We start from the raw sequence: 20,201 nt of genomic DNA, 5'->3' as shown, positions 1-20,201 counted from the left end.
AAAAAATGTTTCTTGCCATTTCTATTCGGCATTTAATTTCTCCTGATATGTCCCATTTATCGTTGATTTGAATTCCGAGGTATTTGTAGGTTGTCACTTGCTCTATTTCATCGTTATTTATCTTTAGTTGCGTATTATTGTAGGCATGATTCCTACTTACTACCATATATTTTGTCTTCTTGACGTTGATTTTTAATCCGTAGCGTATGTTATTTATTAAGGTGTTGTTTAGTTGGATACCAATATTCTTTCCACGTACAGATTCTTCAAATATTTTCTCGGAATATTTGTTAAATAAAAGAGGGGACAATATGCAACCTTGTCTTACACCTCTTGAAATTGGAACATCGTCAGTTAATTCATTATCTACTTGAATGTTTGCTATCTGTTTCCAGTATAGGTTTTTAATGCAGTCTATGTCACTGACTTCCAATCCGATCGAAAGTAGGATCTTTATCAATTTATCTTGATTTACCGTATCGAACGCTTTTTCGTAGTCTACGAAACATAAAAACACATCTTTTTGTACCTCTCGGCAATTTTGTATTAATACTTGTACAGCTAGTAACGCTTCTCGTGTCCCCATGCCTTCCTTGAATCCAAATTGTGTTTGTCCCATGTGTGCTTCGCAGATCGGATAGATTCGTATATGTATTGTTTTTAAAAATATTTTAAGAGCGTGGCCCATTAGACTTATTAGTCTATAGTCGCTGCAGGTTTCAGCATTATTTTTCTTGGGTATTGATTTAAATGTTGATTTGAGCCAATCTTGGGGATATTGTCCTGTTTTATATATATTGTTGAATAGTTTTAAAAGAAGCTTGGTGTTATTTCCGTCTATTAACTTAAGTACCTCGGCAGGTATTTCGTCTGCAGCCATTGCGTTTTTATCTTTCATTGACATAATAGCTAGTTGTAATTCATTCTCAGTAATAGATGTCCCTGTGAAATTAATTTCATCCCCAGAGTTGGATAAGGATGTTCGTTGGTGGTCGATAAATAATTGCTTAATATATTCTTCCCATAGCTTTTTCTTTTCTACAGTTTCATACATTGCTACTTTATTATCATTGTAGATAAATGTTGACGACTTCTTTGGATAAATACCAGATGTCTCTTTTAATTTTTTGTGGAGATTGAAGTCGTCATGAAGTATTTTAAGTCGTTCAATTTCCTGACATTGCTTATTTATTTGCTAATTTTTTGTAGCACGTGTTGCGATTTTACTTTCTTGGTTTATCTCCCAATATCTTTCATAGTTTACATTTTTGTGTTTACTTCTTTCTTTCCGAAGTGCTCGAATTTCATCCGTTTTCCATGGATTTTCTTTTTTGCGCATGTTGGCTCCGATTATATTTTTTGTGACATCTTTTATGGATTTTTTCACTTGGTTCCATTGGTTTATTTCAGTGAGATCGGCATTTAATTGTTCCTTTATCGTTTGTTTCTTTAATTGGTCATTCAGATTTTCAATATTGATTCTTGGTTCTGGCTTTTTCTTGCGAGTAGTAGCAAGTTTAATTCTTAAATTGCACATTAAAAGGTTGTCTGAGGGGCATCAGTACCAGGATAGGTAGAACATTTTTACACACACGTACAGTACCTCTTATTTATCAAAATGTAGTCTATTTGGTTTCTTACTATGTTGCCATTATTATCCTGAAGTGATTTCCACGTATAAAGTCGCCTAGGGTGAAGACAAAATAATGTGTTGGCGATGTTGTATTTATATTCTTGGCAAAACTGAATCAATTTCTCTCCTCTTTCATTCCGTTTTCCCAGTCCGAATTTGCATGTAACTTCAGCTGTTACTCCTTGCCCGACTTTGGCATTAAAATCCCCTTGGATTATTGTGATGTCGTGCGGTTTTGTCATTTTCAACATTTTTTCCAAGTCGTTGTAGAACTGTTCCATTTCATCGTTATTGCTATCAGAGGTGGGTGCATAAACTTGTATTATGTTTATATTAATTGGTTTACCAGATCCATCCACTGACGCTGGCAGCTATTTTGTTCTTGATCAGAATTGCGACACCTCTTCTATGAATTCCTTCAGGATTTCCGGAGTGATAAACTTTTATATCTTGAGATACAAATTCTCCATATTCGGTCAACCAAGTTTCACTAATGCCCAGCACATCTATCTGTAACCTTTTCATCTCGTTTATGGTATTGTCAAATTTCCCAAGTTCGTAAAGACTTCTGACATTTGGTTTAGTTTGGTTTTACCTCCGGGGATTTTTAGCACCCTCGAATTACCGGAGACAGAGGGCCGTTTGTTATTTCCTGTATTCATTGTAATTGTATGGTTTTCAAGGGATTATACTTCAGTGGTTTCCCGTTCCCTTCTGAAGGGTTTATAGTTTCCCGTCTTTTTTGTTCAGCCGTTCCTCTGGAATACAGACGCTGTTTGTAGCCGCCCAATTTGGGTCAGACGCTAACGATGAAAATGGAATGTGCTTGGCTTGCTCCAAACCGACATTCACATTTCGCTGTGTGTGTGCCTCTTTCGCAGTTTCTGCTACGCCACCCACTGTCCAAAAGCGACCATATTAGTCGACTCGACATCTGCCCGCCAGTGATACTAAGGGACCAGCTGCCGTCCCTTATAGCCCATTTAGATATGACTTCATTAGCTGGATTTAGCACATTATCAGGTTTTATTTGCTAAATCCACCCAAACTCTACCAGATTTCCCATACAAAAATAAATCCTCGTATTGAGTGGAGTTGTTTTAAATCTGGCATAAATCCTCGTATGCAACTCTGTTTTTTGCAACATGTTGCTGGAAAATACAAAAAGTTGAAAGCTGGCACAAGAAACAAGGTGAATTGCTACACTAAAAATAATTTAAAATGTAAAAATTTGTAAACAAGGCGGAAGCTGACTGCCATTTAAATCCTCCAAAATGTATATCTAAATGCAATGAGATTTGTACTGGATTTATTAAATCCTCGACTGGATTTAATAAATCCAGTACAAATCCCATTGCATTTAGATATACATTTTGTAGGATTTAAATGGCAGTCAGCTGATTTTTGTTCATAGCACAATTACCAAGGTAGATGCATCAGCCCATCTGATCGAATTTGAAACGTCAAAAGAATTTTTTGTAAATTGAATTCGTCTCAAAAAAGATACGTCAAATTACAAATTTATTGTTTAATACTGAAAATGTTAGCACATTATGCTACTAATGCTAACTAAAGAGCAAATAAAGAATTATTCTATCGCAGTTTGCCCGTCTAAAATTAATAAACGAATTATTTTATCGTTTAGACATCGTAAATATTAGGCGTGGTTGATTAAAATCAACTAGTACATCAAAACAAATTTAATTTTTCCGCCTTGTTTACACATTTTTTACACATTAAATTATTTTTAGTGTAGCAATTCACCGATGCATCTACCTTGTTTCTTGTGTCAGCTTGCAACTTTTTGTATTTTCTAGCAACATGTTGCAAAAAACAGAGTTGTATACGAGGATTTATGCCAGATTTAAAACAAATCCACTCAATACGAGGAATTATTTTTGTATGGAAAATCTGGTAGGTTTTGGCTGGATTTAGCAAATAAAACCCGATAATGTGCTAAATCCGGTTAATGAAGTCATATCTAAATGGGCTATAACTGAGCTGTTAGTCTAGATTTTGGTCACCCCCGCGTATTTTATTTCCCCGGTGTCCTGTATGTTGTTGAAACAAACCAAACGTCCCCAATTCGCCAATGGGAGGGCCCCGATGGAGGATCTAGCAAGCCCCACACGGGATTGAAACTTTTAGGGATTCTTAAATCGATTTCCCCATTACAGCAACTTCATGATTTTGCTCTAGTATGGAAATCGACCTAGGAACCCTGGATTTCATGAAATTGTTTCAATGAAACCATCTAGTGTGACCAAGGACTTAGGAATTCTTAACTATATATGGAACACATCAACGAAAAATTATATGTATGTCATCTGTGGGCTGAGTTATGGATGTCTAAATTATTACGAATATAGACGAACGAACAAAAATAAGTTTCAAAAACAGACCGACGGCTTTTTTAATTATTTATCACAACACGAAAAATCACTGTATGACACTTTTATTTGTAAAAATAAATTAGGCAGTGTAAATACCTGGGTTGTTTATATAACATTATTAGAGTGAAATAAATAAAAATGTGATGGGGATGATCGTGGATCAGTGTAGGTTGTTGTTGTTCTCGACGATGTCGATATGCCTAGTAAAGGGAGAAAAGGAGAGCGTTAGTAGTTTTCGTTGAAAACAATCCGGGTCGAGTGGACCAATGTTTGCATAGCAATGAAATTAAAAGAAATAAATAAAACACAAAAGGATTAGAGTTTTTCTCAAACCAAATTGAGCTATGTTTTATTATGGATTGTTCGTGGAACAATTACTTATTTACCTTGTTTTCAGAGTGTAATGCTTGGTTTACATTTACGAAATCCACTCGATTTCATCCGTCAATTCCATTACTTAAACGTCAAGATCTATTTAACAGGTCACGTAAGTAGCACAACAACAACTCTATTTCAATATGTCAAAATGTTTGTTTACGTTTTCATACAATTTATTCACAATAACAAAATATTTGACAGATTAAAACCAATCAGCTGGCCGTTTTACACCACCTTATAATTTCATCATGCTTAAACGTCAAATGAAATCGAATGGATTTCGGATGAGTTTTCATTTGACGTATACGCTAAGGAAGTGACAGTTAAAATCGAGTGGATTTTGTAAATGTAAACCAAGCATTAGGGTATGTGCTTTGTGAACGAAATCCAAAGAGGGAGTGATTTTAACGAAAAAGTTAGAATGTAACAAAGCGGAGCTTAGAAAAAAGTTACTGGTTAGTTTTTGTCCGAGATACACAAATTCCAAGGTAGTGGTGCGGTAAAATTTTAAATATGTATGTCAAAACTTTCTTTATGTTGTTGGGGAAAATACAACAAAAATGTTTTTTTATAATGGGATTTGGCACTTATATATTCGAACAGCTGGTGTGATACCACTACCTTGGTAATTGTGCCACGATTTAAAGTTTAAAAAGTTCAACTCTGACAGAACGTATAATAAGTTTTGTATGTATGTATATGTGTGTTTTGTATTTTGAAAGCGATCGTCCACAGAATTTCAGGATCCTTAAGTGACCAAACGTCTATTCGTTAGTTTGGTTCGTCCGGTCTTAGAATATGGCTGTATTATATGGAGTCCTTCTTATAAGTGTCATTCAGATAAAATTGAATCTGTTCAAAGTCAATTCCTTTTGCTTGTTCTCCGCGGCTTAAATTGGGATACATCTGTAACGCTCCCCACTTATGTAAGTCTTATGTTAAAACTGACTCGTGGATTAATTGATTCTCCATTTCTATTAGGAGAAATAAATTTTAACTTCCCGTCTCGTTTAACTCGTAATTTTATTCCAATAAATTTGCCACTCGTTAGAACTAATTATGAAGCTAATAATCTCATGGGAGCTTTATGTGAATCCTTTTATAATCTATATAATAGTATATCGTTTACTGACCCTTTAAACATGATAAAAATGCAATTATGCGTATGTAGTGAGTGCCAGACACGTATGCATGATTTCTGATTTAATACTTCTTCAGCTAACCTTATTATAATTAGTTTAAGTGTATATCACCAATATTTTTGAAAATTTAACATAGCTGAAGCCAAGTTCCTGGGGGAGTTTGCCGTTCTCCTACCAGGCGCGTCTTCCCGGGTGGCGGATGGGAAGGGGGTCACTGCAATGTGCGAAAACGAAATCGTCCTAGGGCAACCAAGACGGGGCCGTTTCCGCACATTGTGGGGACTCTGGGGGTCTTTGGACCCCCCGTGGACCAAAAACTGGATCGGGGTAGTCCCCTTAAATAATTAACTAACATGGGTAGAAGAAAAAGAAGGACTAAAGTTACGGTGCAGGGAGTTAATAACCCAGTACCGGCGGCAAGTGTTGGTGTGACCACAAGCCATGTGTCGTCGAGATCAAATGATTGTGATCCGGCTGTTTTAGGTGTGGATGCCTTGGCACCTACAGCTGTACCTGCTACAAGTGCATCAGTTTCTAACCCCAAAGTTGACGACTCGGTTTTTCGTAAGGATCATGATTTGACCAGGGCTGGTGAAAGCCAGTCCAAGGCAGACAGGACTGCAAGTGTGGGCGGGGACGACCCCAGGACGTATCTCAAAAAAACTATCGACGACAGTTTAGAGAGACAGAGTAGGGAACTCCTCGACCAGCTGGAAAGGCTTGTGCCGGAAGAAACCACTGAGGACATGCTCCCGGAGGAACTGCTGCACAATCTTACTCTGACTGACGACGAGCTGGACACCACGGTGATCCCGGCCAAGTCTACACGGGTAGATCGTTGCAGCCCTGACGAAGGGGGTATGAGCCTGGTGACTCAACCGGAGGCAAGTCGTATTCCGACTGGTCCTGTGTCGGCACATGCCGACAAAAAGCTTGAAAGGCAGGAGGCGACGGAAATGATGTCCGACGACGGGGAATCGGTAGATGACCCGAAAGCGGACAGCTGCTCAAAGTTTGCCTCGGCCCGCAAAGCATCGGATGCGAGACACTACAAGCGTGCCGTATCCTATCTCCGCAGGTTTGTAGGGAAAGATGCAAACTTGCATTCGGAGAGGGAGGTCCACCTCATCAAGGGCAAGTTGAAGTTTATGAGGAAGTTCGAAAGAATGTACCCTCGTGAATTTCATCGCGAATTCCCGGTGGAGAGGATCTTCCTCCCGGAAGACGTAGTAGAGAAGGCAAAGCCTGCTACCTCCAGTAAATGTGCTGCGCCAAAATCTTCTTCTTCGAAGCCTATCCCGAACCGAGAGGTAAAGAAAAAGGCTATTGAGAGCACCCCTAAGCCAACAGTCACCCCTAGTGGTGATCGAGCGGTAAAGGACTCTGCCTCAAAGCCCGATTCTGCTCCAAAAGGCAAGGGTGACGCAATCGAAGATGCTGGTCTCAACAGGGAGAGGGCTGGATCAGCTAAGGAAATATCGTCTTCGGGTGGGGAGAACAGCGCCTCGCAGAGTAAATCTGTGAAGCGTGTGCGCTCCTCTGAGGGTCCGCAGCCTTCAGCCAAGAAGACGATGACTTCTCAGCTGATCGAACCATCAACCTCGTATGCAGCGGCCGCTGGGCGTGTGACCAAAGAGAAGCAACTGAGTACGGAGAAGGTCTCCGCCTCTTCTGGAAAAGTTAAATCCAAGGTACGCGGTCAAAGGCGCAATAAGCCATACGGTAGACCAACTGCTGTGACAGACGATGGCCTGCAAATAGCAATCATCGACAGAGCTGATCCAAATGGAAAAATCAGCGACAGTCACTGGTTGCTATTTGAAACTGGTCTTCGGGCTGCGATAGTTTCTGGACCGGAAGATCCGGAAGACCGTCAGCTTGGCAGCGCCTTCTTGCGTAAGGGTGTCAAGGTCATAAACTGCATGAATGAGAGGTCGCGAGACTTTCTCGTTCAGACAGTGAGTGGTCTTGGTGCTCTGTGGGAAGGAGCTGATCTGGCGGCGGTCTCCCTATCGGATATCCCGTCTAGAAAGGTACTCTCAGCGTGGATTCCCCCACCTACGGTAAGCAAGGAAATCCTGCTGAGAATGCTGAGGTTGCAGAATCCCAATCTTGTTACAACAGGCTGGACTGTTATTAGTCTAGTCCCCTGTAGCGAGTTGGGAGGCTTAGTGGCCAGAGTGGCGGTCGACCCCCCTGGGGAGTTATACTTAAGAGAACGTGAGGGAAAGCTGAATTTCGGTTCAGGATGGGTTCGGTTTCGACTGAGCCCACCTCGCGAAAAACAGTAAGGGCAGGGAAGCGGCAAAGGCTGCGCATACTGCAGATTAATCTGCACCATTGCAAGGCCGCTGCCGCTGAACTGCTCTTGTCCCTCACGAACTCTGAAGTAGACATTGTCTTAGTCCAGGAGCCTTATATCTATAAAAATAAGGTTTCTGGACTAAACAATGCCAACTTCGACGTCTTTGCCGCGTCCGAGGGGGACAAGGTAAGGACTTGTATAGTAGGTAAAAAGAGTTTAAATCTAATCTTTCTATCTAATTACAGTAACGGTGACATATGCACGGTCAGGATGGAGCATGGAGGAAGCAAGGCCACGCTGCTGTCATCTATATATATGCCTTTTGAGGCCCCAGACCCACCCAACCAGTGTGTCCGACGTCTGCTTGACGAGATGATGGGTACCTGTAACGTAATCCTGGGTTGCGACGCAAACGCTCACCATTTCCAGTGGGGCAGCAAGGACACCAACAAGAGGGGTGAGTCCATATTCGATTTTATTTTATCTTATAATTTACGGATATGTAATAGGGGTAGTGATCCAACGTTTAAAATTAGGAACAGGGAAGAGGTCATTGACCTAACCCTTTCTAATTTAGATGACTCTGTCCTGAGGAATTGGGGGGTATCTAAAGAATGTTCCTTTTCGGACCATATGCAGATATTCTTTGATGTCTCTCTGGACAGAGGTCGCCAAATTCCTTATAGGAACCCACGAAGGACAAACTGGGACAAATATACGGAACTAACGAACTCGCAACTAACTCCTAATATTAGTACGGAAACAGTTGATGACCTCAATGGAACCGTTAAAAATCTCACTGATGTTCTTCTTCGTTGCCATAAGGAGTCCTGTCCACTAACATATCCTGGGAGGAAATCTCAACCGGTGTGGTGGAGCAAGGAGCTTGGCGAACTTAGGAAAAACACTAGACGACTGTATAACAGGGCGCATGAGACTAAACTCGATATTGATTGGGACTCCTATAAAGTGAGTTTCAATAAATATAAGAGTGAAATCAAGCGGGCAAAGAAAACATCTTGGGTTAACTTCTGTGAGTCGGTAGAAGGAGTTAACGACGCAGCTAGGTTTCGACGACTACTCTCCAAGGACCCCAAATCCATTGGAAGTATCAAGAAACAAGATGGTGCGTGGACAGACTCCGCCACTGAGACTCTTGATCTCCTTGCGGAGACCCACTTCCCAGGCTGCAAGGATGAGGATACTGTCAACAACGAGCGTGACGACTTCCGAGTTCAGGAGCCTTTGGATTTGGTACTCATTGACAGGGTGGTCAACAGAAGTAGAATTAAGTGGGCGGTCAGCACTTTTAAGCCTTATAAGTCTCCTGGGCCGGATGGCATAACGCCGGCGATGCTACAATTTGCATCACCGACCTTATACCAAATCCTGGAGGAGATTTTTAGGGCGTGCTTGACTTTCTCTTGTATACCGGGGCTGTGGAAGGAGGTAAAGGTAACTTACATTCCCAAAGCGGGAAAACCTAGTCACTCTGCACCTAAAGACTACAGACCCATAAGTTTATCATCCTTTCTCCTTAAGACACTCGAAAGACTGATCGACCTGGAGATAAGGAGTCAGGTAGACACCGTCTCTATAAGCAACTCACAGCATGCCTATGTTAAAGGTAAATCTGTTGAGTCTGCCTTGCATGAGGTGGTCGGCTTCATTGAGAAAAACATGGAAGACTCAAACTTTACCTTGGCTGCCTTTCTAGACATAGAAGGAGCTTTTAACAATGTAAAACTTGAGTCCATTAATCTCTCACTGAAGAAAGTTAATGCACCTGAACCCCTAACGTGCTGGATTAATAATATGCTTCAAAGCAGGATTATAAATTCTAGCATTGGGGAGATAAAAATAAGGAAAACAGTGACTAGAGGCACCCCTCAAGGAGGTGTGCTCTCGCCATTACTGTGGCTCCTTGTTATAAACAATATTTTGATGGAGCTGGACAATCAAGGTATCAAAGTTGTTGCTTATGCCGATGACGTGGTACTGCTGATTTCCGGTAAATTTCCGTCAACCATTTCGGAGCTTATGCAAGGAGCACTATCAACTCTATCACGCTGGGCCAAGGCTAATGGCCTTGGGGTTAACCCAACGAAGACGGAACTGGTAATGTTCACAAGGAAGCGTAAGCTCGGCGCCTTTGTTCCACCAACACTGGATGGGGTGCAGCTCCAACTCTCCCCCGAAGCAAAGTACCTTGGCACAATCCTTGACTGTCAATTGCGATGGGATAGGAATGCTGAGGAGCGGGCGAAGAAGGGAATGATTGCACTTTATTCATGTAAGAACTCCATTGGGAAAAGCTGGGGACTAACTCCTTCGATTATACACTGGCTGTATAATACAGTGGTTAGACCCATCCTATCCTATGGTTCTCTCGTTTGGTGGCACTCATTGTTTCAAAAGTCAACATCCACTAAGCTCGATAAGGTACAAAGGGCCGCCGCAACTCTTATTACTGGAGCTACCAGGAGCACGCCACAGGCTGCACTGAACGCAATGCTGAACTTAAGACCATTGAGTATCAGCATTAAGTGTCAGGCAACCAGGAGTGCCCTGCGGCTTCATGAACAGGGTCTTTGGCGTGGTCGTACCTATGGGCATGGGTGTATCCTTAATGAATCAGGTATTTTTGTGAACCATTGTGGCAAAATAAGTGACTATATATCACCAGTCTTAAGATTTGACGATATAGAAGTCATTATACCTAGTAGAGACGACTGGAACCGCAGTAACCCCCCTCTGGGCGGTCTGGCTATATATACAGACGGCTCCAAGATGGAGGAAGGTACCGGTGCCGGTGTCTACTGTGAAAGTCTATCACTTGAACGCACATACAGGCTAGACAGCAACTGTAGTGTGTTCCAGGCTGAAATCTTCGCGATTTGGAAGGCGGCGGAATTGATTAAAAATCTGGATGCAGAAATCTTTGAACCGGTGACTATCTATGTGGATAGTCAAGCGGCTCTTAAAGCCATCAAATCCTGTAACATCAAATCCGACGTCGTCCTCAAGTGTAGAGCAGCTCTGGATGCGCTAACTAACGGCTTTCGGCTATGTTGGGTACCTGGACATCGTGACTACCAGGGTAATGAAAAAGCAGATGAATTAGCTAGACGAGGATCACAGTCCGCTGATCTAGCTATCACTGACTCTATCAAACCACCCATCTGTCACTTTTTCCAAAAAGTCGAAGCGTTCTCTGACGAAAGAGCCAGTGAATTGTGGCGCAATGAACCTAGGTGCATTGTGGCAAGATCCATATGGCCGTCTCTGTCAGCCAAAAGAACGAATTCGTTGTTGAACCTGAGCAAAGCGGAAGTGAAGGTAACGACGGGAGTCATCACTGGACACTGCTATGTCAGGGCCTTTACCATTAAATGGGATAGGGATGTTAATGACTACTGCAGACTCTGTGAGGATGAGGAGGAGTCGGAGTCGATCGAACACCTCCTGTGTCGTTGTCCAGCTCTGGCTCGTAGACGACACAGACTAGTGGGTGTTCGTTTTCCGCCGTCTCTAACCTTCTACTCAACTGTGGAACCTACTGTAATCTGCAACATCGTTAAGAATCTAAAGTGGCTGGGACAGCGCAACCTAAACGCGTAACGTTTTTTGTCTTTTCGATTATTCTGCCTACCTCGTTTTCTTATCTGTTTCCTAGTTCTTTTAATACTTTTTATTCCTATTTATCTATTCATCCTATTAATTCTATTCTATCTCTCTTATCTATTTTTATCTCTCTCCACCTTTTCTAAAGGATGATCACAATGGACCATAAGGTCTCCGAGTGGCGCAGTCACATTTAGTGGCTGCACATCCTCTAACCTAACCTAACCTGAAGCCAAGTTTTACCCTTTTAGAACACGCGACTTGTGATTGTATATTATACAAACTAAATGTTTTTGGCTAAAATGAGATGTTTTTGGATGTGGCAAAAAATATTGGCATCAAAAGTTAATTTGTCTGGAAGCTGTGGCTATATTTATGTTAAAAGATAGGTAAAAATGGGTTGAAGCCAACGTGTCTTTTTTGTTTTCTCTCGATGTGATTAAACCACACTTTCCACGAGTTTCCTGTCAAAGTAAAAGTAGATGCAAACTAAATAAGGATCATCTCCTTAATGTATTACTTTTCAAAATTTCATCTGCTTCTACCATTAAATTATGCTGACATTTTGAAGCCAGATTTACAGTGTTTTTTGACATTTTCTTCTAATTTTGTTTCGCAAACAGGTTTTTATAGGATTGTAGAAATCGCGATTCTGAGTTATTTGATATATGTGTCTACACAGCTTCATAGATATCTGCATCCAAATACGGAAATTTTGTGCGAACATTTTTCTAAAAATCATATTTTTCGGGCCTAATTTTTACAATTGTCATTCGAATTCCTCGTACTTGCTTGCACATATTAGTTTTATAAGTTCCTGATCCAATAAATCATTCCCCGTGAAAATCCATTTATTAAAACGCGAGTTACGAGAAATTCCAAAATAGAAAAATCACCTAAAAATGTTTTTGAAAATATCGCGTATTTTATCGCTTTTTTGCGGTTCGTGTCCACTGCAATGAAACAACTAGTACAGCATATTCGTTTTAGCGGAAACAGAGATTTGAAAACTTCACTGATAAGGAAGCTACATTCATTTTATCCCAAAATATAGTGTGGGATGCTACATCCACGGTTATTGATTGATCGCCTTGAAAAAGATATATATCGATGTAGATTTTCATGGTGGACATTGAAATCGCATGCGGACAAAAATTGTATTCATTTTGCGCAACTAAACATTATTTTATAAGTTTTTTAGTGCTAAGATGCAGCCGATGCTACATCTTAGCCTCCAATAAAATATTTACAAATTAAAAGATATGGTCTTGCTGTACATGAAAATCACATGCGGACAAAATGATTTTGATAATTACGCGATGTACACGAATTTTAAAATGCATATAAATTAAAATGGGTTATGTGACCTCTATTTCCATTTCAAAAGCCTTGAGATATATCCTCAGCAATCCAATTATCTTCCTCAATAGGAAATCTTTTATATGAATGTCTATAAAGCAAAATCCGTATATTTTAATGGGAGATTTAAGCAAAATAAAGGAAGTATTCCTATAGACTTTTCCAAAATTTTATACTACATAATAAATGTGAAAAAATATTTTTTTTCAAACAAAAAAATATTTTTTTAACCAAAATATGTGTTTATTTTGGCTGTGACATCGAAACTATAACACCAATCTGTATGATTTTAGTCTCATTTGATTCGCAGTGAAGTTTTGCTTCCATACGATTTTTTTCGTAATTTTATAGCGGGTAAATGGACCTTTATTTTGAAAAAAGTTGACTTACATTCAATAATTTATCAATTTATTATACATTTCGCGAGTACTGAGTAACCTTTAAGAAATATTATGCAACCTACTAACTCAAGCCACTTTCAGATAACTTTTTACTAACAATTGCTCGCGGTAAAATAATTAGCGTTTTTATAATAATTTTTTCTTTAAAGCGAAAATAAAACCGCCATAACTTTGGTCCGCATCAACCAAAAACAGGTACCCGAGCGGATTCGTACTTGGAATTTTGTTCTTAACCTATGTACCAAAAATCGTTGTTGTAGCGCGAAAAAATCAACATTTTTTTGAAATGGAATATGAAATATTTGACAACATTTGTGATATATACTTGTTTACTGTTACTGTCTGCCGGCTGGTTTAATTGGTCTGTTCCTTTACTTTTAAAAATGGTAAAACCGGCAATAGTAGTAAAAGTTGTAAACTGATCCCATATGAATTGTATGGTGCCTGAAGTTAAGAAACGCTTTTCGAGTAAAAAGTGGTAAAACTTGAAGATTCTTGCACGTAAAGGAACAGACCTAATATGTAGCCGGCCATCCCATCATTCTACTAACCCTCCATAGTCCGGTTTATGGGGTGTACGCGTTCCCTACGATATAGGGAAGTGGCCCCCTTGGTCGGGTGGCGAGTGGCGTGGGACCGAACGATATAAAACAAATGCCAAAAAAGTCATGAAAATCAATGTACTGTAAAGGAAAATTACACTGTGCTACAAAAGTTGACAAAGTTTTTTGCACCGGTTGTGATGCATATATTCAGTCTTGTGGGAGTCCATAGAAGACGAAAATACCTTTGGTTTCTTTGGGTCACTTCGTTTTTTGATTTTATAACGGTAAATGTTGTGAAAAACTTGGTTTCTTGGATTTTCAATGTCGGTGATGGTCACCATAGAATTGGCAACGCATCCTGATGTTCGAAAACGTCCAGTGAATAATATTTTGTCCTGTGAACAATAATTTTTATTGCACTTTGTTTTTATTGTCTATGTAAATGTAAAATGTAAATATAATTGTTAGCAACATTTTTTAAATCTACCGAAAAAACTGCAGTTACAACCTGTGAAATTGTGTGTGTCAAGCCGTATATGTGATATTCAATAACAACAACAACAATCATTTTGAGGAATCCCCATCAGTTTGTTGTTAAGCCATTTATGTTATTTTTTTACACTCGCTTATGTCCATTTGATGTCACAAGAGAAGCAACAGAGAAGTAAACGATCGACGCAAGAAAAATCCCCAGCCCAATTCGACGCATACATAACTGAGATGAGTCTCCAACATTCACTGCCTAATACACCAACAAACACTACAAGTGGTGCCCGCTTACAAACAGACGTAAGCACACCAGCAAGTCAGCCGTCTACAGCAAAGCCAACAACGTCAGCTGCCGGCGAAACAGCGAAACAAAAACAAACAGAAAAATCAGCCACAATGGACACAGCCGAGATGAGGAAAGAAATGTTGAAAATGCAAAAACAAATTCAGCAACAAATGCAGCAACAACTGCAACAACAAATGCAAACATTGCTTCAAAATCCGATGCTACAATAGAAGGAAGAAATGGTGAAAACTTTTGCATCGCAGCAGCCAAAAACGGAAATACCGCCGTTGCCAAATATGCCACAGCCGACGTTAGACCAATTAGTGCCGACGAAAGTAACACATATACCCCATAAGAAAATGTATCCTCTTCCAATATTTACCGGGTTGCCGCAAGAATGGCCAACCTTTTCTGAATCTTTTTACAGCACCATCTTAAAAGAGACGTTCGGAAGACCGGAACAACTCATCAAAAGTCAAATCCAAAAAGTCCGGAAAATTCCTCCTTTGGTTAAAGACGATTTAAATGCCCTAGTAAATTTCGCCATTCTTTCTTTTTCTTTATTTCCACTTAACTCCTTGGGGAGCATAGGGCCTTTACAAAGTTTTTCCAAACTATTCTATCATTCGCAATACGTTTAATTTCATTCCAGCTACTGCCGCTGCTCTCCACTTCCTTCATCAGGCTTCTTCTCCAAGTGGTCTTTGGCCGACCCTTCCTTCTGTGCCCTTGCGGGTTAAAGTCTAGGGCTTGGAGACATATCTCATCTTGTTCTTTTCGCAATGTGTGACCAATCCATTGCCACTTCCTTCTTTTTATTATACGGGAATAGGTTCTATATCACATTTCTTGTACAGATTTTCATTGCTTATTACATTTGGCCACCAGATTTTTAAAATAGATCGCAAGCATCTGTTTGTGAAGCTTTGCAATCTGTTGTTAAGGGTTGTTGTTGTTAACCATGATTCGCAACTATACAATAGTACTGACAGAACGTTTGATTTGAATATGTTGATTTTTGACTTCGTTAGTATAACCCTTGAGTTCCAGATGTTTCTTAATTGAAAGAAGGCGGCGCTGTTGGCTTTACCAATTCTGAATTCAATGTCAGCCTGTGCACTGCTTTCGGTTGCGATCATGCTTCCCAGATAGCAGAATTTGTTTACGAACTCTATTTGTTCCTGTCCAATGACAAAATGATTGTTGTTTGATGCTTTTATTGCTAAAGCATTTGTCTTTGCGGTGTTAATTCTTAATCCGATTTTCGCTGAGTGGGCAACTAAGTCGTCGAGTTTAGACTGCATATCTGAGTGCTTGGTGGATAGTAGGCAAATGTCGTCTGCGTAGTCTAGATCCTCAAGATGGCTGCTTATAGTCCATTGGATACCACGACGGCTACCTGTGATTGTTTCCGTCATCACATTATCAATTACCAGAAGAAATAGTAGTGGCGACAGTAGGCAGCCCTGCCTCACACCGGATTTTGGACGAAACGGTTCCGATAAACGGCCATTGTGTAGGACCCGGCAATGGAATCCGTCATACTGAGCTTTAATAAGGTTTATGAACTTCTATGGGATACCTGTTGTTTGTAGTAGCTCCCATATTTTGGACCGGAATACGTTATCAAAAGCAGTTGTGTAGTCCACGAACGTCATATATATATATTACTTTGCATTTCTAGTGTGTGCTCAGCGATTATTCGGAGCGTATTTATATGGTCTACACATGACATATTTGCGCGGAACCCAGCTTGTTCTTTCCGAAGATTTGTTTCTACCGTGTTGTTGATTCTATTAAGAAGAATTCTTGTTAGTATTTTGGAAGGTATGGAAAGAAGAGAAATCCCTCTATAGTTTTTACATTGGGAAAGGTCTCGATTTTTCGGCAGTTTTAGTAGAATGCCTTGTAACCAGTCGTTGGGTAGTTTTTATTCTCTCCAAATATCTTGAAATAGTGGGTAAAATAGTCGTGATATTTTTGTAGGACAGCATTTTATTATTTCTGGGAGAATACGGTCGTATCCTGCTTTGTTGTTTTTGAGCCTTTTAATAGCATTCTCTATTTCAATGAGGTGGTTCGGTGCTGAGTTGATTAGACGTAGGTATGGGTACGTCGGACATGGTATTAAAGTTTGAAGGAGAGTTCAGAGTGTTATCTAATGTTTCCATAAAGTGCGTGCGCCAGAGAAATTTATTCATCAATGTTTGTTAGAACAATCCCATCCTTTGAATTGATGGGGCGGTCATGTGGTTTATGTCTCCCTGCTAGCCGTTTTGTTATATCGTAGACCGCTTTAGTGTCATTCCTATTTGTTTGCTTGCATCGCTAGTTCATCAGTGTATGCTCTTTTGTCTCTTCTACAAGCAGTTCTTACTTCCTTGTTTTTGTTGTGTATAACTTTTCCAAATCAATCTTTTTATGCGACAATTTTTCATTGTTCTTTGATGTTTTCAAATTTCTTCTTTCTTCTATTAAGCTCCAAGTTGATGGGCTCATCCATTCCTTTTGTCCATAGTGTCCAAGTACATTTTCGCACGTTTGTAAAAGATTATTTTTAATGTGTTCCCAGCGTTCTTCTATGCCTTCGTTTGGGACATTCTCCTGTTCTAACATCATATTTAAATCGTTTTCTACGGCTTCCTGATAATGAGGGTATTTTAATTTTTCTACGTCAAACTTCGATGACGTAAATTTTTGATGTATATTTTTGATGGCGCTTACTTTCATTTGCACTATCGCGAGATGTAGGTGGTGGTCAGAGCCAAAGTCAGCACTACGTTTTACCCGTACATCAGAAAGATTATGTTTCCATTTACGGCTAATGCAAAAGTGGTCAATCTGGTTTTCAGTTCTCCTATCTGGAGATATCCATGTCGTTTTGTGACTACGTTTGTGCTTGAAACAAGTACCACCTACTATGAGACCATGCCTGCTACACGTTTCTAATAGAAGTTCTCCGTTCTCGTTTCGTACTCCTATTCCGTGCTTACCCATACAGTGTTTGTAGGTTGTATTGTCTTTTCCTACTTTAGAATAAAAGTCTCCCATACATATCAGTATATCTCCCTTAGGTGCTTTGGAGAGTACTTTATCTAATTCACTATAGAATTTCGTCTTAATGTCTGAGACTGAGGTCTCTGCCGGGGCATATACTTGGACAATGGTGATGTTACGTATTCTGGAGTGGAATCTGACTGTCAATATACGTTCGTTTACTGGATTCCAGTTGATAAGGGATGTAGATGCGCTTCTGCTTAGGAGTAATGCAACACCGTCGCTATATATATCCTTTTCATCCCGGCCAGAGTAGATTAGAGTTTCATTCCCGAGCTGTTCCATCTGCATTCACTTACACCCAAGATATCAATACCCATTTTTTCACGTTCCTTTGCCAGTTGCGATAGTTTTCCACATTTGTAGAGAGTTCTAACATTCCAATTTTGGTACGCCTTTTAAATGCGAATGTTGATTTAGTCTTTGTAGAGGTTTCTTTTATACTGTCTAAACATGAATTGCTCCCTCCCAGACCTGTGGAGCTTGCCGTCGAAACGGGGGATTTGACATTTGTCTGTGACCCCCTGGGAGATGTGTGATATTCCTTCGTGTTGTATTCATGTTACTTTGACATTTTGTCAGGGTTTCTCCGATGCTTGTAAGGACAAAGAAGAGCTTAGTTGAGCCCGACACTCTTGAACGACAAAGCACGGGTGTAGGCTTCCTGGAAGCTTGTGGGCGCTACCGTTGACAGTTATCTGTTCTTCCGCTACCATCCCTTTTACATAATCCGACCATAATTATGCAATTATCTGCCTGACCCTATTCCCCGACTACTTCGAGTTGGCTCATTGGCAGATGAGACATTGTTGTTTGGATGCTTTAAGGACGGCATCTACTCGTCCTGACAATGAGGTGTTCGGGTTATGGAGCTTCCATACCCTATTCCTCATCCGCTGCTTGTTCGGGGTTGTTTATTCAATATATTCACAACTGGCCCCAACTAGGGGCTGTGCACTATCCACAACCTGTCCGGTAGCTTGCAGCTCAGCTCTCACGGGTATCTCACTCCCGCGAACCGGAAAATTTCGCCATTAAAGCATCAAATACGCTGGAGGAGAACATCATTTGAATAATCCATCATTATTGAGTGAACTAGTTTCCAAATTACCAATAAATCAACTAATAGAATGGGGTGAAAAATGTCTTTATTTAAATAAATGTCCTTCTATTTTAGATTTCAGTACATGGTTGCAAACATTACGACGTGTTCCTAACATCGTCCACGATACCCTCCCATACGCACCGCACGTGTCCACTAATCGTCGTCAACCCACACAGCCAAGCCGCAAGATTGCATGCGTCGCCGTCAACAATTGTAGTGTGTGCGACGGGGTCTGTACGTCAATTATAAAATGTAAACATTTCACAAATATGCGGACGGACAAAAAGTGGAAGAAAATTAAAGAATTAAAATTGTGTTTTGGCTGCCTTAAAAAAGGCCATCAATTAAATCAATGCAGAAACAAGGTGCGCTGCATTAAAACTAATTGTCAAAAGTTCCATAATGTGTTACTGCATTATGAAGTTCCTGCTGATGAAGAAAGTAAAAATGTAAGTGCAAGAGGACAGTCAGAACCACCACAAAGAAATTGCTATGCCGTAAGTAATGCATACTGGTAGCATACTTTTTCAAATATTGCCCGTGAAATTGTACGGAAAAAATAAAATGTTTCCACGTATGCATTTCTAGATGATGGTGCTAATGTAACAATGCTGGACAGTGGAATTGCCAAAGACCTGGAACTAAGAGGAAACAATACGCAATTATCCCTACAGTGGCTAAATGAACATTCTGTGACGGAGAATTCTGAAGTAGTGGATCTGGTAATAAGTGGTATTGGAAGAGACGACAGACGATATGTGCTGAAAAATTTTTATACCACCTCTAATATGTCTTTGCCCATTCAATCTTGTAATTTGGAAACAGTGGTAACAAATTATAACAATGTTAATGTATCGAAAATAAAATTTGATAATTACAAGAATGTGAAACCAAAATTAATCATTAGTTGTCTGCCGCTGGACCGATTGTAACCACTACAAGATTGGGTGTTGTTGTTTATGGCCCAACGCCAGGAGAAAAAGCCTCACCTAAAAATCGTGCTCTTCATGCCAGAATGTGTGCTCCTTCAACAGACAGTACAGGAAATTGTTTACAACAAATAAACTGGATGATTCAAAATTATTTTGATGTCGAAACGCTTGATGTAAAAGTGACTACAACAAAAATATTTTCAGCTGATAATGAAAGAGCTATGGAATTGTTAAAGAAACACACAAGAAAAATTGGTGAACGCTATGAATGTCGTTTTTTGTGGAAACAAAACGTGCCTCCATTCCCAGATTCATTTGAAATGGCATTGAAACGTTTGTATAGTGTGGAAAATATAATGGCTCGAGATATTGAATATGGCAGTGCATATTGTGAGAAAATAAATGACTACATATCAAAGGGCTATTGCAGAAAAGTTGAAGTGAACGAATTACCTTTAAATCCAGAACGTGCTTTTTATCTGTTTCATTTTGGTGTTAAAAATGTGAACAAAAAAGGTATTCGAATTGTGTTTGATGCTGCAGCCGAAGTGA

The 20,201-nt window shown here is 40.0% G+C and overlaps 1 protein-coding gene across 4 annotated transcripts; it reads left to right on the top strand.

The window, feature by feature from the left end:
* The first annotated feature begins 5,715 nt into the window (after nt 1-5,715).
* On the top strand, nt 5,716-19,613 carry LOC141394379 (uncharacterized). Of its 4 annotated transcripts, XM_073968645.1 has the most exons (4): nt 5,716-8,037; nt 8,097-8,308; nt 18,790-19,214; nt 19,306-19,613. In XM_073968645.1, the coding sequence occupies exon 1, from the start codon at nt 5,900-5,902 to the stop codon at nt 7,835-7,837; it is 1,938 nt and encodes a 645-aa protein (XP_073824746.1). In that variant the 5' UTR covers nt 5,716-5,899; the 3' UTR covers nt 7,838-8,037; nt 8,097-8,308; nt 18,790-19,214; nt 19,306-19,613. The 4 variants fall into 4 exon arrangements, with proteins under 4 accessions (XP_073824746.1, XP_073824747.1, XP_073824745.1 ...); XM_073968646.1 differs by having other exon boundaries at nt 5,716-8,308; nt 18,790-19,166; XM_073968644.1 differs by having other exon boundaries at nt 5,716-8,308.
* The last annotated feature ends 588 nt before the right edge of the window (nt 19,614-20,201 follow it).

This window comes from Musca autumnalis, unplaced genomic scaffold, assembly GCF_047663935.1.
Source record: "Musca autumnalis isolate F117 unplaced genomic scaffold, ASM4766393v1 scaffold_2, whole genome shotgun sequence".
Classification (NCBI taxonomy): domain Eukaryota; kingdom Metazoa; phylum Arthropoda; class Insecta; order Diptera; family Muscidae; genus Musca; species Musca autumnalis.
This window is presented reverse-complemented; position numbering and strand designations above follow the sequence as displayed.

What these genes read in the sequence shown, in the direction of transcription:
- LOC141394379 (XM_073968645.1), top strand. Translation starts at nt 5,900, where the DNA reads ATGGGTAGAAGAAAAAGAAGGACTAAAGTTACGGTGCAGGGAGTTAAT.